Here is a 22746-nt window from a genome sequence, read left to right as displayed (position 1 = left end):
ATACAGAGTGAAAGAGAGAAAATGCTTTTTAAAAGATTATTCTTGGGGCGCCTGGGTAGTTCAGCCAGTTGAGTGTCTGACCCTTGATTTCCTCTCAGGTCATGATCCCAGGGTCATGGGATCGAGCCCTGTGTCAGATTCTTTGTTGAGCCTGCAACCTGTTTAAGATTCTCTCTTTCTCCTTCTGCCCTTCTCCCCTGCTTTCTCTCTCTCTCTCTCTCTAAAATAAAATTTAAAAAAATTTTTTAAAGATTACTCTTCACATAATAGTTGAACAAACAATAGTATTTTTAATGAATGTCATTATTCACTTCTTTTGTTCATATGTTAAAAACCATAGAGAATCTTCAGTAGAGCAAGGTGAGGGCAGATCACAAGACCTATAACTGAAGTCATTTCTGTAAGGGCAATGGGAAAGCTTGGCCACCAGTGCTGCTCTGACAGTAAATGACTGGTCTTGTGCAAGTTACTTAACATTTTTGCAGAGTCTCAGTTTTCCCATCTAAAAAAAAGACAGTGTTAGAGCAGTTACCAAAGGTCCTTCCAGCTCTATAATCTTATTACTTAAATGTGTCATATTAGTAGTCTTTGACAGTGTTTTCAACTTTAAGCTTTAAGAATGTGCCTTTATCCAAGTATTCAAAAATAAAGACATTATAAAATATTTCCTGATTCCCGAGAAAAATCTTTTAGCTCAAACTAAAAAAGCTTATACAGACAAAGGGATTTCTGACTGTCTAATCTTAGCACTAAATACAATGCTGTTGTAAAATAAGTAATATATTGTGGTAATTCATTTATTCACTCATTTATTCACTAAACACGTTTTTACATGTATTTATTATTGCAGTATCTCCTCCTCTGAAGAGGCTAAAAGACTATATTTGGTTAGGAAGTATAAAAACTACCATTGTGTGTGTGTGTGTGTGTGTGTGTGTGTGTGCGTGTGTGCGAGTGTGTGTGTGTGTGTGTGTGTGTGTGTGCCAGCAATTATATAAGGAGCTTTCATAACTTGTACATTTCCACATTTATCATGTCTACATTTTTCAGATGGTCGGTGCTTAGAGAAGTTAGTGATTTGCCCAAGGTCACCCGTGTTTAGTGTGTGTGACTCCTAGAGCATTTCTCATTCCCTAGACACAGTTGCCAGCTCTGGGTTATGGCTCCATCTGCTTTTTAAATCTCCTCTGCACACCACCGTCAGAGAGATTCTCCAAATCACACACACTGAGTCTTCCACCTGGTTATGCCAAACTCCATCAGGGCCTTGCAGTTGTTAAGAAATCGTGTTATTCACCTCTGGCTGCTGCCTTAAACTGTTTATTTACCATAAATCCCTATCTCTCTTTTTCTAGGATCTGTTCCTCTTCAATTACATTCATCTTTCCTCTTCTAGAGGGGCCCTTTCCCTAGGTTTTTATATTTGTGCACACCTCCAGCTGCTTGGGGAAATAAAGAAAGGTTTAGTTTTACACTGTTGCTCTCTAATCTACCATTCTCTCTCTCTACCCATTCAATTGTCAATTCTGCAGCCTAATCTGTCTCCTTCTTTTCCCCTCCAAGCACTGTTTGGTGCCTTATCTCAAACTCTTTATAACTGCTTGGCACTTATCAGCATCTCTCTCAGGGACTGCAAAACCCCTTTCAAACCAGATTTCCCTGCTTTCACAGGAAGCTCTCTGAATACCACCCTTTCCCCTGAAGTCCCCATTCCATACCTTCAGGGACACCCCTCATCCTGTGGATGCCTTTTGAAATGCTGACTGCTATACTTGCATTGTAACGGGTTGTTGAGTTATTTTGGCCCTTTTTCCAGGACATGATTTTTTCCCCCTGTGATACTAGATGTCCTCCTAGCACATAGTGCTGCAAATGCTGTTCACTCCTAGATCACTGAGTTTTCTTGTAGGTTCTGGCCCCTCTCCCTTTATCCTGCTTTCCATATTATTGCTACTTTTTACATTGACATCTTCATTTCTCTTCTTTATAATACTTTCGCCCCACTGCAATCCTTCTCTGAGTCTTGGTTCTCCTTTGGATGCTGTATGGCACTGGTCTTCCTCCTCTCTGTCCCTTTCACAAACCCCTCTTTCCCCGCTTTTCTCCCCACATGCCACTATTTGCTAAACCTCTCTTGCTACATTCTTCTCCCAACACCTTTATTATTTTTTCATCCATCACCTCCACACTGGTAACTAATGACCCTCAGTCTTTCTCTCCCAATGCCCAAATGTGTCCACCATGCATCCTGTCTCTCCCTAAAACAGAATTAAGCAACTTCTACTCGGTCATAGTTACATTTGCTTGAAACCTCGAAACCTTTCATTCTTTCATCTCTTTTTCCTACCAAAAATTGATCAAGGACTAAGACCTCCAGTTCTCCCTTTGAATTCTATTCTCTGCCCCTTCACACTCTCAGAGCAAACACTCCAGGCCAAGTCCTTGTCATGCAATGTGGCCATACCACTCCCAGACAATTATTCTGGAGTAACCACTCACTTTATGGGTGGCTCTTGAGGCAAAATAAAAACAAACAAGAACAAAAATAAAACATAACTTTTAAATGTATTATCATGTGCTTTGCAAACTTATATTAAGATTGCAATGTGAAAAGGGACTTTGGACCAACAACCAACCAAAGAGAAAAAAAAAATTCAGGTAATTGCCTTTAACCTTATTTGGAGGAAAAATATGTAATCCCTCACTGACAGCACTTGTGAGTTATGATAACTACCTTTGAATTAGAGGAATATTATGTTTTCTCCAGCACAATGTGATGATAACATCTTGATTTTTCTTGTTTAAGGTTGTCTAGGCTACCTCACTTAGGACCATCTATAAACTTATTTTTATTATCTACTTCTTGCCCCAAAGCCTGGAATGAAACTCCATACCCATGAGCTCTGGAAAATAGCTCTTGGAAACATGACCCAACTAGTTTGGGAACAGTAATTTGTGAAGTAACTCATCAAGTCCAACATTGGAAGTGAACACTCTAGAACCATGTAAGAGAATCTTTCCTGCTAAAGATAAGTTATACTTTCAGTGGGATGACTACTATTCCCTTCTTCTTAGAGAAGACAATAATAGGCCACTGAAGCATGATGGTCAAACCAAACTGGTGGCCTGAATGACTACCTAGGAGTCAACATGATTGGCACAAATATGATGACTGGATACTTTTTTCTTCCCTTTTTTGTCTCTTGTCTTATCTTTAGAAGGTCTGCAGGACTATCTCAATTTAAGATTGAAGTAAGGTAACATAACTAGAGTAGCTCATTCCTTTGGGGGTGATTTTGAAACATCACATTGTGTTTCTCTTTTGGTGGACCTGAATCTAAAAGACCTTACCCAGCTTTCTTCTAAAGGAAAAAGAAAACAAAAACCATGATACCAATTTGTGCAAGCTTGGTAAAATGTTGCTCCTAAACAAAGTGACTGTCATTTCTAGTTGTCAAGGACAGCAAGAGTAAGAGTAAATGTTCCTTGGGTTCAAGATCCTATCTTGAAGGTTAAAAATGGGTTCCCTCAAAGTCTTTTGTATTGCCATTCAGCTTCTCTACCTTTTCCATTTGATGAAGCAAAACAGAGCCATAGGATTTTATCATCTGGCATGGAAAATTTAAAACTAATTTAATCTCACCTTGTAATTCCTTAACTTGATTGCTTATCTAGCTCAGAAATATATTTGAAGGTTAGATTCTAGTCTTAAGGAGATGAGTGAAAAGCACCTTAGAGATCACAATGAACACAAATTCTTCCACTTACTGATCTTACTTTCACTCTGAAGTGAAAGCTGAAGAAGAGAGCCATTTTCCACATGCCTAGAGAAAGTCAATCAAATGCAAAGCAGTATTTTCAAAGTGTTCCAAGGACATGAGAACAGGATATGCAGTAGACATTCAATTATTGAATGAATGAATCCAAGAATGAATGAATGAATGAATGAATGAATGAATGAATTCTAGACCCTCTGGAAAGCTGGGTATAATATTTTCCTTCCAGGTACCAGAATAAAGAAGTTAACAATATTAGAAACTTGAGTATATACTGAGGATAGGCATTTCATTTGATGTAAACAACAACAACAACAACAAATTTTTGGCTTACGTTATTGTTCTTCAGCCATTTTGGGGAGAAAAAAAATAATATTCCTAAACAAAGTATTATGAAGCAGCACTGGTTTCTTTTCTATTTTTAAAAATACTTTGGAGCAAATTAAACATACTCAGAATGTTTTATTAACTAGAACATTTAGTTTAACTAGTTTAATTACTACTCTTTGGAAATTACTATGATCAGTGGGAACTCCTGTATTTGGTCTTTGTGTGGGAATGCCCTGAGAAGAACGCCCACCTGTACAGGCAATTGAACACCAAAGTTTCCCAAGGGGTCAAGAGAACTGGCAATCAGCAGTTCTTTATATGGTGATTCTGGAGTTTACCTTGTAAACCCTTTCAATAGCAGCAACAGCTAAAAGCCGCTGGAAAAGGGCCAACCTTTGCTTTTATCCTAAGTCAATTCAGATAAATGGTTTTTGTAGCTCAGTAAATAGTAAACTAATATCCTTCTGGAGTAAAAAATTCCTTGAGAGAACAGGTTGTGTTCTATTTCCATTTAGCCCTGGTAGTTCCTACTCAGGATCATACACATAATAAGAGGTCAGGTTATTGAACAAATATTCCAAATTATGTCCTAACTTTACAAATCAGAAAGATGAGGGGTGCCTGGGTGTCTGAGTCAGTTAAGTGTCCTACTCTTGATTTCCACTCAGGTCATGATCTCACAGTCTTAAGATTGAGCCCCGTGTTAGGCTCCACGGTGAGCCTGAGATTCTCTCTCCCCCTCTCTCTCTGCCCCTGCCCTGCTCATGCTCTCTTAAAATAAATACACATTAAAAAATGTCTCTTTAAATACACATTAAAAAATAAATCAGAAAGCTGAGAAATGTATCCAACAACTCAAAATGTGAGAAGAAGAATCCAAATTCTCAATTCCATCTAGTCCTAGATTCATTCAGGTATAAGAAAAAGGTTTAGAGAAATGGAAGGCTCCCCTTCTATAAAAGGTTATGGAAATAGCTTTCACATGGTCTATGCTTTGGAAAATTTTCCAAGTAGGAAAAAATACAGGTGGTTTGCTATCTCATATGTACTCCTGTGACACTTGCCTTTTGAATCCATGCTTTAATCTCTCAATTAAAGAGGAAAAGTACAGCTCTCTGCTGCCAAATTATTGATCTACTTCTTGGCTCAATGAATAAGGAAACCCCTCATGACTATAGCAGTCTATGTGTTGAATATTTTCAAGTTAACTACTATTGTTTACATCACAAACATATTTAGACTTCTTTAATGTACCTTTCTCTATAATTCCATCTGGAATAAAAATTATTTCCAATTTATTTCTCATCCATATATAGCAGTCAGTTTCCAATACAAAAAAATGCTTTTTATAAACTATTTATTGCATATCTATCTGAATATTCCCAGATTTCAGAAATAATAAATAGATATTAGAAAACCTCAGAGCAATTTTAAGACTTCACTCCCTTATTTTCTAAGAAATTTGACCTTAACTAAAACTCTAAGAAAAGTAGAGGTCTCTAGCCCTCACATCTTTCTGGAGGCTTCTGTTAATTACTGCAATACAATGTGTAAATTAGGTGGCCCAGTTTACTTATATCTTGGAGCAGTGCACTCTTGGAGCTTGTAAGCAATTACAGACTCAATGCATCTCCTGATTAAGAGTAGACAGCTTTAACAGGAAGAGAATTAAATTATACAACATGATATAAAGAAACGTGCAGAAACACCATTCTAAAAAGATGGGTGCATGGAGAGGAAGGACAAAACAAACAAAAAATTAAGAGTAGCTTAATTGGGGGCAGGAGGGTGGAAAATGGAACAAATGGGAGAGAGAAAAGAGAAACTCCCAGAAAAAAAATGTATATATAAGAGGAGACAGAGACAAGCATGGAGGAGAAATGAAATGTATTTATGTTAGCATGAAGAAAACAAGCTTATTTTATTAGTTTAAAGAAATAAAATCCTGTAAATTCAGTTTGGAGAAAATGGTTCTATGCTCAGCCATTATGAAACTTAAGCAATTTCTGTTCTTTTTAACTGAATCTTAGGTATTCTGCAGTGAAAGTATAAATTAGAAATTTAATGTTCATAGGGAATGGTACTAAGAAGCAATAACAGCAATTTGGGTCTTCAATACAAATTGCTCTACAATTTAAATTAGGAGAACTAAAATTCGTATTTGGGAAAACAAAAGATTATAAGATTCAAACAATCTTATTGGTAGCAATAGGTAGGGTGAATTTTGATTAAAAATAAAGAATGAAAATCTGGGAGATACTAAAGAGGGTTCTTTGGTTTCCTTAGAAATTATTTGTGAAGAATTAGATAAATGATACAATTTGAAGTCAATGCAAAAATGTAATTAAGGGCTAAAGTAATTAGTCTAAATAATAAAAGCAATGGGTAAATAGAGGTCAGGAAATAAGCCAAAGGTATCAGGAAAACCTTTATGGAAAAATTACAACTTGAGCTGGTTAGAATTTGAAGACAAAGGAACAAACATTCCTAATACCACTAATTTATATATAATTCTCTGGTACCAGTTCATAAGGAATTTTGACTATTGTTCATTTTTTCACCAAGTATTTATTATGCATATACTACATTGCTAAGAGCTATCTATAAGAGACCCAAAAGCAGTTTTTGTAAATATGCTATCTGATAGGAGGATCCCTAGGCCCACAGGTACCATCACAATCAAGATATAATGGCTAAGAACATGGGCTCTCAACCAATCTGCCTTAGTACAAAGCCCTATTCTGCCATTAATTCAGTGGCTGACCTCAGACAGAGTACTGAGCGTCTCCCTACCTCAGTATTCTGATCTATTAAAGGGAGATGATATTAATAGTATCTTTTAGGGCTATTCTGTGGATTAAAAGAGTTGATGTGCACAAAGAATTTAGGACAATGTCCAGTATATGGTCAATAATTAAAATGACTACTGATGATGGTAACTTATTCTCTCTTGCTTTCCCCCTTAGTCTTGTATTTCCTTCTAGCTAGTGTTCCAATCTCTCTTGAAACATATTCTTGCTAACTGGTTAACTGAATACATGGCTTACATTTGCTGTTTTGTCTCTTCATTTCTGACTCGTTTCTCAATTAAGAGCTTTCTGACTTCTGCCCTAACCACTTCACTGAAGGTGAACAATTGGTGAGCTTACAAAATCACTGAAGACTTCGAAATTGCCAGATCTAATGGTAACTCCATAGTCCTTATCTTTCTAAATCACTGTCTACATTTCACACTTTTTGGAACATCCTTGATTTCCCTGACCATCTAACCATTTTTTTAATCTATTGTTTTATAGATTATTTATAGTTTTATTGTTCATTTGTTTAATCTATCTTGCTGTCTATTCCTTTTAATGTCCCCTATTTCCTCTGTTTACCATTTACATGTTGGTATTCCGCAGGTTTCCATCCTTATTTTTGCCCTCTCTCTTTACATGCACTTCTTGTAGTTTTAACTCTTATTTGTGCTTTTATGTATTTTAAATTTTTATTCACAGCTGCTGGAAACATATAGCTGGAAGTTCCAGTCACTAAAAGCTCAACATGTCCACTGTTAAATTCATTTTATCACCCCCAACATTCCACTCACCCTACTGTCTGTTTTTGTGATCTCAGTTAATGGCCCCACTATCTAGCCAACCACTCAAACCAGGGATCCAGAAATAACAAATCTATCTCTCTTCTTCATTTTCCAAATTCACTTCGTTAACTATATTTCAACTCCATCATCATATTTCAACTTAATCACCATATTTTTAATACATTTCTACTCCATCATATTTTTTCCCCATCTTTACTACCACTGCCCGAGTCCAAGTCCAAATTATCTCTTGCCTAAGTTGAAACATCAGTTTCAAAAGCTTTCCTATCTCCTATTTCAAGCCAGCATTAGTAGAGCTGACAGACTGATCAATCTAAAATAGAAATTCAATATCATTACCTGCCCAAACCCCACCTAACTGAAAGACTGCCTATCACCTACAGGATAAAATCCTAGACCTTTAAAATAGCAATATAGCCCACCACTGCATTATTTCTATTTTTCTCTATAATTTTATTAACAGCCACCATTCTAAGTGTGATTATACACATATAATTTATATGATGCTGTAATACCTTGGTGGAATACTATTATGCCTATTTTACATATTTAGTAAGTACTATTGGAAGTAACTTGCTCATAGTTATCAAATCAATAACACTGATAATTGAATCCAAATGTAATTATATTCCCTAATGGAATTTCCTTGAGGTCAGGGTCCACATCATTCCCTTTTTTGAACCACCAGCAACCAGCACATTAACTGATTCACATAATGGCTGTTAATTAAATATTAAACTAAATTGACTATTAAAAAAAGAAAAGAGAAATTATAACATGATTATAAAAGATCATCCTACCACTGACTAAGAAAGAGTAGAGATTCTAGAATTACCTCACTGGTAAATGGAAGCAACAGACAATATGACTGAGTTTGTAACAAATGCCCATATATACTTAAATATCTTTAAAATTATGATATAATCTCCATATTGCCAAGAGTAACTTTAAGATCCTTTTTCTTTTTAACCTGCATTTTATTCAGATGTCTTACTTTTAGAGGAGCAAAAATAAAGTGCATGTAAATATTTTCATGAACAAGTTCTCTGCTCACTGACAATGTATGTGTGTGTATTGTATGTGTATTGGTATGTGTATGGAATATACACATGGAATATGTGTGCATATATATGCTTATATAATGGAGAAGTTCAAACTATCTTTAAGTTTAGGATTAGATGCCATCAGTAGCATTTAGGAAACTCATTCTTTAGACACACTGATAACAAAGGATCAAAGGCTCAGCTGAAACTCTGAGACCCATCAAAGAATTACAGTAATTATAAAAAATACAGTGGTGAAGCCAATCTATCTCCCAGGTTGCAACAAAATAAAATTTCAAATAGCATACTTGTAAATAGTTGAAGAAAAGGAAATTAAAATGGAAACATCTACAAATCATTAAACATAACTCTGAACTGCAGCTATTCAACAATTGGACTTCAAGTCGTTTCACACCACTGGGTTAGGATAAAACATGCTCTGCTGGCATTTTCATCTGCCAAAATAGCCATTTGCAATTAAAAATTAAAACTGGCACCACTTCTTTGCAAGCAATTATCAAAAGGCTGCTGGCAATCTTCCTTGTTTATAGTGTTTCTTGTATCAAGACTTCAGTCCATTTTGAAATGTTTTTTTCTTAGGTTTTATTTCCTTTAGGCCATAATAGTCCCAATACTAATATTTTAACCCTTTCAATATTTTAATTCAATATTACTATGAGCCTCAAATACTACAGCATTGTTTAAATTTCTGAAAACAAATCGATCTGAAGGATATATCTGTAGCATTTTATGTTACCCTATTAGCAAGGTATACAGCAGTATAACTTGGATAAGTCCCTTCTACATGTAAGGGAAATAGGTGATGTTTAAGGAATGTAGGAGTAAAAATAAAAGGCAAATATCAATTTCCATGGACATAGCTTTAATCCAGAATAGAATATATATGTAAATAATAAAGTCATTCATTGGGTCTAATTGAGTCCTGACACAGGTAGCGACCAGTAGTGTAAACTCTTGTTTTCCACCAGGAAGTCAGTAGTATACTTTGGAGACTGGGGGTATCAGTAGGTGAATCAGTCTCTAAGCAGAAGCATCTTCTATGTGGCAGACACTGTGCTGGGTGCTGGTGATACAGCAGAGGACAAGATGGAAAGAGTCCCTGCCTTTAAAGAGTTGGGTAGAGACAGACAACAAACTGATTCCTTCTCCAAGCCTAGGAGTGATGCATTCTGTTTAACTCTTTAGAAAGGTCACTTTGGTTACTATGTGGCACACAACCTCACCAGGAGTTAGGAGAAAACTTAAAGTGACCATTTAGGAAGTAGTCCTGCAGCTAAAAATGAGGAAGAGAAATGATAAAAGATCCCTTCTTATTACAAATATACCTTCCCTTTGTGATAGAATGTTAGACTATCTGCAGCATCCTCCGCCATCGTGGCTCCATCACAGACACTGGACAGTGACATGCCCATTTCACAGATACAGATTTGGATACCCAAAATGGTGAAATGGTTTATTCCACGTCACAAAGCTAATTAGTTGGAAAGTTGGAAGCAAAGCAATGGTCTCCCACTTCCAGCTCCATACCTTTCTCCTCAAAATCAGTCATCAATATCTTCTAAGAAAATCAAAAAGATTTAGTAGCTCCATCAGCTTTAGTTCACTTGGAAACTCCTCAATGAAAGGCTTCTAAGAGAAATTATTTACTTAATCATTAAGCAAGCATTTACTGAGAACCTACTAGGTACAAGGCATCTTGCTAGGTGCTTGGAATTCAGAGATAAGTAGTTCTCCTTATCTCTGTGTGGGAGGTTTGCCCTCCTGTGGGAGAGCCAGACCAAGTAGCTCACAGAGAAAACAGTGGGGCAAGCACCATCATAATGACATCCTGAAGTGCCACAGAACCTAAGACAAGGGGCACCTGAGTTATCCTGGGAGTGGGGAGATGTGTCTAAGAGGAAGCAATCCTTAAACTGTGTTTTGAAGAAAGAGCAGGGGTTAGACAGCCAGAACGCATGGAGTGGCAAGAATTAAAAGAAGCAGCATGAGCAAAAGCACAGCAACGAGACACACGGAATAAGGCTGGAGCTCAGAGTGAACATTAGGAGGTGAAGAAAGAAAGATGGACAGAGGCCATGTCATAGAGTGTCTTGTGTACTGTTCCAAGGAATTTGGTTAACTACACTATTGTCTCTACTTTCCCAACTCTTAACCATCCTCAATCTATTTAATTTACATTTATGACCCTCACCCCAAAGGTTATAGGTAAGGGGATGATATGATAAGATTTACATTTTAGGAAAAACACTATGGTGCCAGAGTGGAAAGCTGGAAGGCTGAGAACAGAAGCTGGATAATTAAGCAGGAGAATATTACAAATAATCCAATGGAGAGATACTGAGAAACAGAGAGGGATAGTAGCAATAGCAAAGGAGAGAAGGGAATAGATAGGAAATATATTTACAAGGTGAATACACAGAATTTAATGATCTTTTGGATGGCCAGCAGGACCAAGTTTCATAAAAACAAAGGTGTCAAGGATGAATTGCAATTTCTTAGCTTGGGTGAGTGGGCTGTTTCTTCTAATTTAAAATATCTATAAATTCTGATCCATGGCATTACCTCAGGCAAAGATACTCTGGACAAAGTAGGGGTTATGTGTATCTGGCACCCTGTTTAACATGCTGTTTTTTAGAACCACATTTGCTGCATCAATGCAAATTTATATATGAAGCCCTATCATGTGTTCTACTACCACCATTATTCTTCTAAACTTTTCCCAAAAAGAGGATGAATTAAAAATGGACAGAGGTGCCCAGGTGGCTCAGGTGGTTAAGTGTCCGACTCTCGATTTCAGCTCAGGTCATGATCTCGTGGTTTGTAATTTTGAGTCCAGCATTGGGTGTGCGCAGAGCCTGCTTGGATCCTCTGTCTCTTCTCTCTCTGTGCCCCTCCCCCCACCTCAAAGTAAATAAATAAAATTTTAAAAAATGGACAAACAACATTTAAATAAATATATCACCTCATATTTGAATAGTTCATCTATTCAGCCAAAGAACAGCTGAAGACAGGAAATGAGGAGTCATAGCTGTCTGGTAAATCCTTAAGAATAGTAAGGGAACAGACTCTCCTAATCCCCACTAATTCATAAAGATTGGAAGAAAGTATGAAGTAGGTCATCTCTTGCTCTTGCCAGACATCTCATCAGTAGATATACACACTTGAAAACACATTTTATACCATTAAAATGCCATTATAATAATGATTTTTACATATTTAATAAAAACTTGTCTTTACATGAAATATAACTTTAAACATACTTTTCTTGCTTTTTGGCAGTGAAAACACTGGTCAACCACGTAAATCCATCCCTGAAGTACCTCATTAATCACAGTGCACTTGCTCTTGGCAAGAACCTTAATGTGCTACAAACACTGTTATTAAAGTAAGATTTGGGGATTCCCAGGCTGGCAGGGAATTAGTTACACTGCTTTAGAAATTATTTTCATATAATTTCCTTTATTATTAATGGTCTTGTTAGACTCACAGCTCAAAGTAACTTTTACTCATTTAATGCGTAAAGTCAGCTCTCTAAATAAACAGTAAGAAGCAATTGCCAAAGATGGCTTGTCCCTCAGGGTGGGCTATAGTTGTATAGAATCCTCCCAGAAGATGATGCTATCCATTCCCTCTCCCTGCTAATGTGGATCTAGCACCCCGACCTAATTGCTCAAGCATTACAGTTTCAGAGTCTAGAAATGTATAAAGCAAGACTTCCTATTAGCACATGGTATTGACAAACACATAATTTATTTCATATCTACCACTAAAGGCATTGATTGATAGGCTGATATGAAGTGTGGTGAGTAGAGAATTATCCAAACTTGAGCCTCTTGAAAAATTATTTGTTAAAGATTCTAAATTCTGTAAGGCCATAAAAATCTGTTAAACACAAATATATTGAAAAGACAATGTTGCGTTACAGTAAATCCTCATTCATGTTCAAGGGCAAAACTTAGGATATGTAAAACATGAGCATCAGCCAAAGTTGTCTCTCTATCCAAATATACAGTGCATAATTTACCAAAAGTTAAAACTTACCAATGGCATCATATTGTAAATTTAAATCTACAAATATTCTGAGCATACGCTTGTAAAAAAAAATCATTTTCCATACAGTATATACTTTGCTGCCAAATTGAACACGGATCATTATTGCTAAATGTTTTAATAGACCCTGACAGGTTAAAAGAATTTATCTGGCTTGCTAGGTAACATGATTAATTATACATCAACTCAGAAAGGACAAACATGAAAAGTATCATAGTATTTCTCTATGCCTATCATTTAGTACAGTGACCACATCTAAACCAATGTGAATCTTACAGTAAAAGTTACACCTTTTGATGTGGTAATGATGCTACACAGTGTTCTCCTTGTGTGCATTGTAACATGGAAAGTTGGCTGGAATATTCTACCTAATGCTACATATTCACATCAATCTGAGACTGTAAAATTTTCCAGACACCAGAGCCCCACGGATTGTAGACTCCACCAATTTCCTGACTCCTACATGGTCAAATTCCAGGTTCACCTATTTACAAAACCAGCCCCTTCTTACGTGTTATTTCAAAAAATGCTTTTGCTGTTGATGCCAATCCTCCATCCCAGGTGAGAACTATGTTTGGATGACATGTCTCATTTCTAAAAGAAACCTAGATTATGTGTTCACAGCCTATTTTACTAGGAAATAAGGTATGGATCAGTGAGTGCCTGAAACCTTCTCTACAGGTCTCCTTAGGCTGATGTCTTTATATTTCATTTTAACATAAGAAACGGGGGAAAAAACTAAAAAGAGATGAAAAATGAGAAAAAAAAGAGAAATAATTAGATAGGGTGTAACGGCATAAAACTACCTTAAAACGTCCAGATAAAGCTAACTCTAACAGGAGACTGAATGAATGGACCTTGTGGGAAAAACAGTAGTAAACTTTAAAGCCATTGAAAGGTTTTAAATGCCTAAGGGAAAAATAAACATTTGCTTCCAATCATTTTCTCATTAAGCATTCATTCTCTGCTAGATGGTGAAGGCGTACATACACACACATACACACACACACACACGCACACACACACTCACACACGCACTTTGACTCGGAGGCACAAATGCCTACTTAACCCACTGCCTGATCCCTGTCCCAGGTGGCTCATTTGCGCCTCTGCTATCGCACTTTGGTCCGGAGCCCCAGGCTCAGCACTGGCCTCTACCACTGCACTAGAGCATCACCTTGCCCCGCCCAGCTCGCCTTTTCTAGACCTTAGCCATCTCGGTGGCAGAAAGGACTACACGCACTGACAGATTTTCCGTTAGTGGTGGAGATGGTGGCGAGGCGTGTTTCCGGGCGCACCTAAAACCTAGCTGCCCTCCCCACCAAGCGGCAGCTTCCCCAGCTCCGCCCCCAGGACTGAGGACCCAGCCGTCCGTTTCTCCCCTCACTACCCGGTCCTACCCTGGCATCACCTCCTAACCTCTCCAGTACACTCTCACGAGCCCTCACACCGGCGCACATCCTCCCTTCGCCTTTCCCAGCTCCCGGGCGCCCCTCGCGGTTGAAATTTTTGTATCTCGGGACCTAATCGCTCCCAATTATCCGCGCAGCCTAAGTCCCAGGTCTGCCCGGCTCTCGCCTTCGGTGCCTAAAACTGCGGGGCAGCTCATTGGGTGTGTTAGGGGAGACGGCTGAGTCCGTAGAGGTGGAGGAGGTGGGGCTGAGGGAGGTAGAAGGCTCTAGGAGGAAGACCATAAACACGTGCAAAGAAATAAAAGCCACCACGTGTGCGCGCGCGAGTGTGTGAGAGAGTGTGTGTGCACGCGCGCGCGCCTGGCCAGGGCGTGGGCGCGGAGTGCGTCCCACGGGGCCAGGCACAGAGACCCCCCGGAGCGGGCGTGGCGGGGGGCGCGCGGGGGCCGCGGGTACTCACACGAACGCGTGGTAGATGAACGCCCAGCCGCGGGGTCTCTCCAGCACGTTGTACAGATAGTTCTGCACCCGCCGGTACTTCACGTTGCGCCGGCAGCTCTGGCTACTGGTGTACGAGAGCGGCTTCCCCAGTAGGCTCATCCGGGCCCCCTGCTTGCCCCGGCGGCTCTCCCTCAGGCCGCCGCCGCTGCCGCCGCCGCCGCCGAGCGCGGCCGCGCGGGTGCCCAGCAGCAGCAGGCCGTCGCCCCTGGCGGCGGCTGAGTTCAGCAGCACCCTGCCCCGGCCCGACTCCACATCCTTCATGCCGCTGCCCAGGCGCCCCCCGCCCGCCGCCGCCGCCGCCGCCGCCGCGCCGCTCTTCACCCAGAGCCCGGCGGCGCCGCCCTCCTCTCCTCCCGCGTGGTGGCGGGGCATGGCATCACCACGGGCACCGCGAGGGGGGCGCCAGTGCCTGTGGCGGGGGCAGCGGCCTCATGCGCGCGGGCGGGTTTCGAGGAGGAAGCCGCGGCCGACGGAGCGCCCGCCGGCCCGCGACCTCCGAGCTAGGGGCGGGGAAGCAAGCAGCCAGCAAACCGCCGGGGCTTTGGGGTGGGGGCGGAGAGGGGTGTGCGAAGGAGGCCCAATTTCTAGCAGTCTTTAGCTTCGAATTCGAAATCAGGACCTGTTTGGGACGTCACTTTGAGAGGGTTTCCCTTGCTTCCTCTCATTACCGCAGCTAGAGCCCCTTCCTTCCCAAGTGCCCCGGGGCCGGACCCGCGGAGTGCGGGACGCTCCCACGCGCGCGCGCCCAGCGCACACCCAGTCCCAGGCTCCCCCCTTTCCTCTCTCACTAGATTCCCCACGCCCAGACTGCGTCCGCCCCCTCCCCTGGCTCGAAAGCCCCTCTCGGAGGCGCGAGTTTGGTTGAGTTCTCTCAGGGGCTTTGGAGCTGTCCGGAAGGTAAGTCGGCCTCGTGCCCTGAAGAGAAACTGGAGATGCAGGTCTCTGCTGACTCCCGCCGCTAAGATGCCGGGCCAGGTCCTGCTATCCTTTCCACAAGGGGTGTGTGTGTGTGTGTGTGTGTGTGTGTGTGTGTGTGTGTGTGTAACGGCCCTGACCTGCCCTTCAGGTACCAGCCAGTACCTGAGCGCGTGGGACGACGCTCCGGGAAGTGGCGCTCGGGTCCCCCGCACAGCTGGAGGGTCCCTGCCAGTTCAGTGTGCAGACCGGTAGGACACGACTCCCAAGGCGGAGAGGCGGGCAGCGGGCATCCCCCCGCGGCTCACTCCAGCTTTCGGGCTGTGACTTTCCATCCCAGCATCAGGCAGCAAGCCCTCGAGTAACTGGACATCCTTCCCAGCCCGGGGGGTGGAGTGTAGGGAGGGCATAACAACTACTGAGTGGCTCCTCCGCGGTTAAGGAGTTGCCCCTGGGCTTCGCCTGACAGCGGCGCGAAAGCACGGGAGAGCGAACTGGGATCCCTTCGTCAAGAAATCTCCATTTAAGTCCGAAAAAAGTCACAAAACTGTTAAGTCTCCGCAGTGGCAGCGGCGGCCCCAGAGTCTGGGAGAAAAATCCTGGAGGGAAGAGAGCCCAGGACACCGGCTTCTTGGGGTCCTTCCCCCACCCCTGTAGGCTGTAACTTACACGGTGAGAGACATGTGGCGACTTAGTGCTGGCTGAGTCTCCCACCACCTCTGACACTCTGGGGACCCAAAGCGTGCGCGCCCTAGGCGAGGAGGGAGGCCACGGTGCCACTGGCTTCGGCCTTTGGCCTTCAGCAACATCGCATTATAAAGCAAAAGCAGTTAAACCTCACAGTCAGCGTGGGGAAACTGAAAGGAAGCCAGGCTTGGGACCTTCTACCGAAAGAGTGGATTCTCACCCCCCACCCCCACAAAATTACGAAAGAAAACAACCACCACGTTAGACTGAAGAAAGAACTAAGGTTCCACCAGAGCAGATGATCTCAAGGTACTGATTCCGTCTGCCTTTTCCTTCTAGAAGCCTGAAGCGAGGCAATACTAAAGCAAAAGTCTTATTTCAGCTGCCTCCGCCCCTCGGGGATACAGACTCTCTCAACTCCCTCCTGTACACACACCCACGCCCGCGGCAGCTCCTTTCTGCCTCTGGCAGTAGCTGCATTTCAATGCTTTACTTTTACTTTCTTTTACTTTGCATTGTTACACTGTTGTTTGCGTGAAGCCCTCTCGCTGGCTCCTGGTCACCCGCTGGACCCTGTTTCCCTCCCTCCTTTTCCCCCAAGCCTCTCTTGGCGGTCACTAGCTCAGAGCCGGAGCAGCTAGATGCAGCTGGCCGCGGTGCCACGTGACTGTGAGGCAACCACCAGTACCCAGAGTCACTGTCTCTTTCCCCTAATACACTTCACACCCACGCACTGTGGAGGTGCGAGAGATTGCTCTGTGCCCTGCTATTCGAGGCAGATGCGGAGAGCGCCTTGGAGCAAGCTCTCCAATCCTAGAACAGCACGAGACCCCAGCCGAGGGTGGGGGGAGTTTGCTGTTGCTATATTTAGACTCCCAGCGGAGTTTCTGTGCTTGGACTTTCAGGGCGAAAGATCTAGAGTCAAAATGATTCGTGTGCACGCTTTAAACTTGAAAATCTTGGCTATTCTGCAGGCAAGTAAACAAATACCATTTCTTCTTAACCAAGCGGTTTTCCCTTCTTGCAAACTTTGACCACCACCTCTGAGCAGGTCAGGTGACTTCCATCTCACTTAATGTAGCTGGGCCCAGCGTGCAGGCAGGAAGTTTTGGGAAGGCAGAACCGGTACCGACACGGTTCTCTGGAAGAGCACCTGCTGCTTAGTTTCCCAGTGATATTTTCCTGGCGGGGCAGCAGTCATCAGTAAAACCATGATGTTAAGTAAATGCCATGAAACAAAAAAATCAGATCTGGTAATCAGTAGCTGCTTAGAAGCGGCTTCTTACTGGTTTCGACCTTTGAGATCTTTTAGGGTAACCCGCAGTTAGAGGGCTAGCTTAGGTAAGGAGACCTGCCCAAGCGCTCATAGCATAGGGTTGCTAGGAACTCAGAAATCTCACTTCCCAGTACAGTATCCCATCAAACAGTCCTTACCTCCAACTGAGTACGTACAGAAGAGCACATGGTTTTATTTCAATGTGTCTGTCAACTACCTTTCAGAAAGAGGCGTTTAGCTGCACGCCCTACTCATTCAGCCCTTGCATACCTGAGAAGGAAAAGCCAGGTGAGGCTGCATGGCCTCTAATACCAGATTCTCTTTGTGTGTCCCTTGCTTTCTTTACTACCTGCTAACTTACCTCAAAAGGCAGGAATTAATTGTGGGGAAAACAAAGTATTGTCATGAAGCTTTCTCTGTTGTTGTGTTTGAGTACAAATGTTGCTAGGAAACTACCTTTTATTTTCCTGAACTATTAAAATCCAGATATCAGAAGAGAGGATGGAATACATATTGTGCGGAGTAAAAACATTATAGGGTGTATTCTGTGCATAACAATTATATTAGGGCATTATAGAGAGATATAAAAGGCAAAAGACAACCACGTTTTTCCAAAGGCAAATGTTTATTGCTAGTGTAAAGTGTGAGTTGATTAGCCTTCCCCATTCTTTGAGATAGGTTTGCTTTTAACCATTCATTCTCCACAGATTGTAAGATGACTGCCTGAAATTTGTGACCTTGGAAACTTGTGTTCTCTGAAGTCTATATGGAGATGGTTTCAACTGAAAATAGTTACTAGAAATATTTTATTTCAGTGTGTTTTCTATCCCATTATATTTTTCTTCTGAAGGGTACTCTTAAATAATAGTATTGAAAATTCCATACAAGAGCCAGGAGATGCCCAGGTTAAGACTTTTCGGGAAGAACAGCTAGATCTGAGCTGGTTTCACAAAATGTCAGTGATCCCATTACTCTCCCCCTTTTCTTTTTCTTTATGGCTTTCCATCTTCCCATTTGCCCCAGCCCTACCCCCTCAACATATCTTCCCATCAAGTCATGTTCATGGTTCATATAAACTAGTGAGTGATAATAAATGCCACTTTTTAGTGAGGTGGATGCACTTTGATCCATGTGAGATTCCTGGGTCAACCAGAACAGTAATAACGGTAAGAAGAATTCTCAAACCTTAGAGCAAAAAGGAAATTTACCAATGAAATGGAAATCCATTGTTTGGCTGCTGTTCAGTGACTTGCTTAAGGCTTAGCTATTTGTCTTGTAGACCTAGAGGTAGAAGTGAAATCTCGTAACTCTTGAATAGAATGCCCTTTAAGCTATACCATCATTTTCCTTAGCTTTTATTTCCCTCCTATCAGATCATAATCAAACCAACAAGCACAGCAACTATAATTGCATTTGTTAGGTATCTTATTATAACCATTGGTTAACATATTTACCTTTTCTTAATATTTTAAGTATATGGGTATTGTGTACCACAGCACCATTTTTAGTCAATCAAGAATTCTTATCTGTAAGAGATATGATGTTAAAAGCTACTCAAAATGTTTCTCCAACAAACAGAAATTAATCAGAGAACCCAGGGTAATATCAGAGATCTTCTGGGCCTAGCCAGAATATATGAAGCTTTTAACACAGTAGGGATCCCAGCTTTTCCCCACACAATGGATGAGGCATGGCCCTTTCAGAAAAGCCTCTGCCCCAGGGATGCAAAAAGGGTGTAGATGGAGTGTATATGGGTGTGAAGAGAGTCTGGTAGGGGAGCAGACAAAGAGTAGGAGAGGCTGAAAAAAAGAATCCATTTTATTATAACAACTAATAAAAATTTATTTTCCTAGGAATTACTAAAATAATGTGCTAAAAACCATTGGCAAAGAAAACAATAATATTTAGCATGTGTTTTTATGCACTGTGATTTGCAAGAATTATTTGATTTGATTCTGACAATGGCCTCACAAGTAGGCACTGCAATCATACCCAATTTATAGGGGAAGAAACTGAGGTGTGGACAAGTTAATAATTTTTCAAAACAAATACTTGCTGAGCCAGCACTCAAACTTATGGGTGTTTAATACAAAACAAAATAAAACCCACTGAAAGAAAAACAAAAACCTAGACTTTTAACTATGAAACTAATACCAAACTTTTGAAATAAGAAGCTTAGCCCACTAATATGTATTAATAATGTTGACAGTTTCTCTTTCCAAAAGAAAAGGATTGGGAAGTTTCTGTTAGTTGTTTTAAAGTAATTTGGGGTTTCACTCTAAACACAGATATAGCCTCAATATTCCTGTTCACTTTTCCTGAAGAAGGAAGGGTTTTCTTTCATAGATACTTTTCTACTGAAAATTTTAAAACAGTCCCAAATCTTGTAGTATCAATTTCTTGAGATTGTATTTACATTGTGACCTTTTTCCTAATACTACCTTCATTTTTATTCATAAAACTCTGTTGTATTTGGCAGAGTGATACAAGTGCCTAATTTCATTTTTTTTTTCTGACACGCTGGTATGGCAGCAATACTTTTTCTTTCTGCCAGCTACTTTAGTTCTTCTCTCTGAAGGTAATTTGAATATAGCTATTTGATCTTTTAAAGATTCATATATTTAGAAACTGTGTTAAGAGACTGATACAGAAGGAAAACATCTTTGAGCTAGTGTACTGGAAAATTGTGTTATAATTCTGTGCCCCCTAGTGGTACTCACATTTTATCAAAACTTTTTCAAAGAGGAATTAAGAAGGCATCCTTTATGAACTTCCCAAAACTTACTCATTTTTTCAACAAGCAATTATTAATTTCAGGTGCTGTGCTAGCTGGAATGGGTACAGAGATGAAAAACAATCCTGAATCTTATGATGTTCATGGGCTAGTTGGGGAGAAGGATAAGTGACGAGTTCACAGAGTTTTGCAAAGGATGTTATGGGAAGCTACACAGGGGTTCCTGAAGAATGCAATTGCTGAGCCAAGTCTTGAGGAGTAACTGGACTTTTAAGAAGACATGAAGGCAGGGTATTCAGAGAGAGAACATTCGAGAAAATGTGAAGTCTAGAGAGCTTATTGTGCTTTGAGAATGACAAGAAGTTGGGTTCTGCTGGAGCCCAGGGTGCTTTTGCTGGTGTGACTGTAAGGAGGAGGATAGAGGAGTAAAGCACTAAGTCATACACACACACACACACACACACACACACACACACATATATGGAATGGATGAGAGTTATAGCTTGGGATAGGATTACCTGGGAAAACACATAGATCGGCTTAAAAAGGAAGAGGCCTGAGGACCTAATGTTGGTGAGCATGAGCATTTAGGGTAGGGTATGGAGGAAGGAAGAAAGGAAAAAGAAGATGGATGGAAACAGAGAAAGTGGAGTAACTGCAAAGAATCAATGCCGCCATAGCCAGAAAAGAACTTTCAACAGAGAAGTGTTGGAAAGAGATCAAATGAGACAAGGATTTTGGATGTGGCAACAAAGAAATCATTTGAAGAAGTAGTTTCTGTCTTTTGTTTCCTTGTAGAATGTAGAAATGGGAATTAGGTCAGAGTGGGCAGAGAAAGAATTAAAAAATGATGGAGCAGAGATAATGATTCAGAAGGGTAAGGAAGAGGTAGCAGCAAGCAGAGGGTTTGGGTTTGAGAAAGGTTCTAAACAAAACACAATGTTGACTCATGTGACACTTGAGTGGCCATCATGCCACTCTCACAGGTCCTGTAGCTGAGTCTGAGCAGTCATTTAGATGGGACAACAGAGCTGCAGTTTTGACTGACAGTATTTCTTTCACTGCCAGTTGTGAGGTCTGAGGCAACTTGGACACTTTCTATTGATTCAACCTTTATAACATTCTTAATAAAAACTATCATTTTTTAAATGATAAACTAACATTTACACAAAAGTCCAATTTAATATAATATATGCATTTTTCATGTTTAGTTTTACTTGGAAGGAAGAAGCATGTTGGATAAACAATATATTTTTGTTTGATTTTATTTATAACGGAAGGCTGAGGACCAGATCATCTAAGAGAATCTACCTATATATTTAGTTATAGTTATAGTTATATATCACTACGTGTGTGTGTGTGTGTGTGTGTATATATATATACATATATATACATATATATAAAAATATATATATACATATATATACACATATATATATACATATATATATAGTTATATAGTTATGTATCTTTAAAAGGCTGATATCTCTTAAATATTCAACACAGTTTTCAAACACTGCTGCTCAGAGCTATAGGGGAACACCTGGAGTCCTTCAGACAGGTCAGTAATTGACAAGAGAGGGGCATCCAAGTTCCTGGAATTTTAACTGGGGATTTGTTATTATGAGGCTTCTGAATAGCATTATATTAAAAAAAACTGTTAAAATTATCTTTGAAAACCAATGACTTTAGAGACTAGTCCTGTTTGCTTGGCTACTGACAGTAACACTTCCTACTTTTTTGAGTCATGGCTACAAATGGTAAGACTCATGGCCCACTTGGGGCAAAAGGAGAAGGCCAGTGAAAGCCGGAGCTCATTGGCTTGAGGTTATGGTCATCTTGAGGTCTGTAGCTCTGTGGCAGGGATGCTCTGGATCATGGAAAGGTTTAGGATCAAAATGGTACAAAGAAACATTGGGTCTTGTGTAGAAATCTTTAAAGTAAAGAGTTAGTTTGTGTGAGAGGCAGGTGTCCTGAAAAACAGAAAGTGGGATTGCAACCAAGTTGCCTTGTTTTTATTTTTGCATCTTATTTTGTATGTGAGACTGAAGCATGTTGAGAAAAAGAGGTACGAAGTTGAAAATTGTTTTAAGAAAGAAGAGACTTTACCATGTGAATAGGAAGATTAAAAATGAGGAAGAAACAGGGGGCAACAAGACCCAATATTATTTTGGATGGTGAGAATCAAACATGGAACAATAATTATTAATAAATTGCTTTTAAACTGCTCAGGATTTAGAGTCAGAAAAAACTTCTAGGTTGTGGGATCCTGGTTCTTGGTTGAGTTACTGAATTTCTGTCTTCATTTCTTTCATGTTTAAAGTAGGGATAATGAGGGGGTGCCTGGGTGGCTCAGTAGGTTAAGATTTGACTCTTGGTTTTGGCTCAGGTCATGACCTC

General features: G+C 40.6%; 1 protein-coding gene across 2 annotated transcripts in view; it reads right to left on the bottom strand.

Annotated features, from left to right (window-relative positions):
• The window catches only part of KCNQ5 (potassium voltage-gated channel subfamily Q member 5), a 517269-nt gene extending 500701 nt beyond the window's left edge, over positions 1 to 16568 (bottom strand). For both annotated transcript variants that reach the window (XM_043591809.1, XM_043591810.1), the window contains exon 1: positions 14694 to 16568. In XM_043591809.1, coding sequence (XP_043447744.1) covers positions 14694 to 15106 — 413 coding nt within the window. In that variant the 5' untranslated portion in view covers positions 15107 to 16568. The remainder of the gene's footprint in view (positions 1 to 14693) is intronic.
• Positions 16569 to 22746: the final 6178 nt, after the last annotated feature.

Source organism: Prionailurus bengalensis, chromosome B2 (genome assembly GCF_016509475.1).
Source record: "Prionailurus bengalensis isolate Pbe53 chromosome B2, Fcat_Pben_1.1_paternal_pri, whole genome shotgun sequence".
Taxonomy (NCBI): Eukaryota; Metazoa; Chordata; class Mammalia; order Carnivora; family Felidae; genus Prionailurus; species Prionailurus bengalensis.
This window is presented reverse-complemented; position numbering and strand designations above follow the sequence as displayed.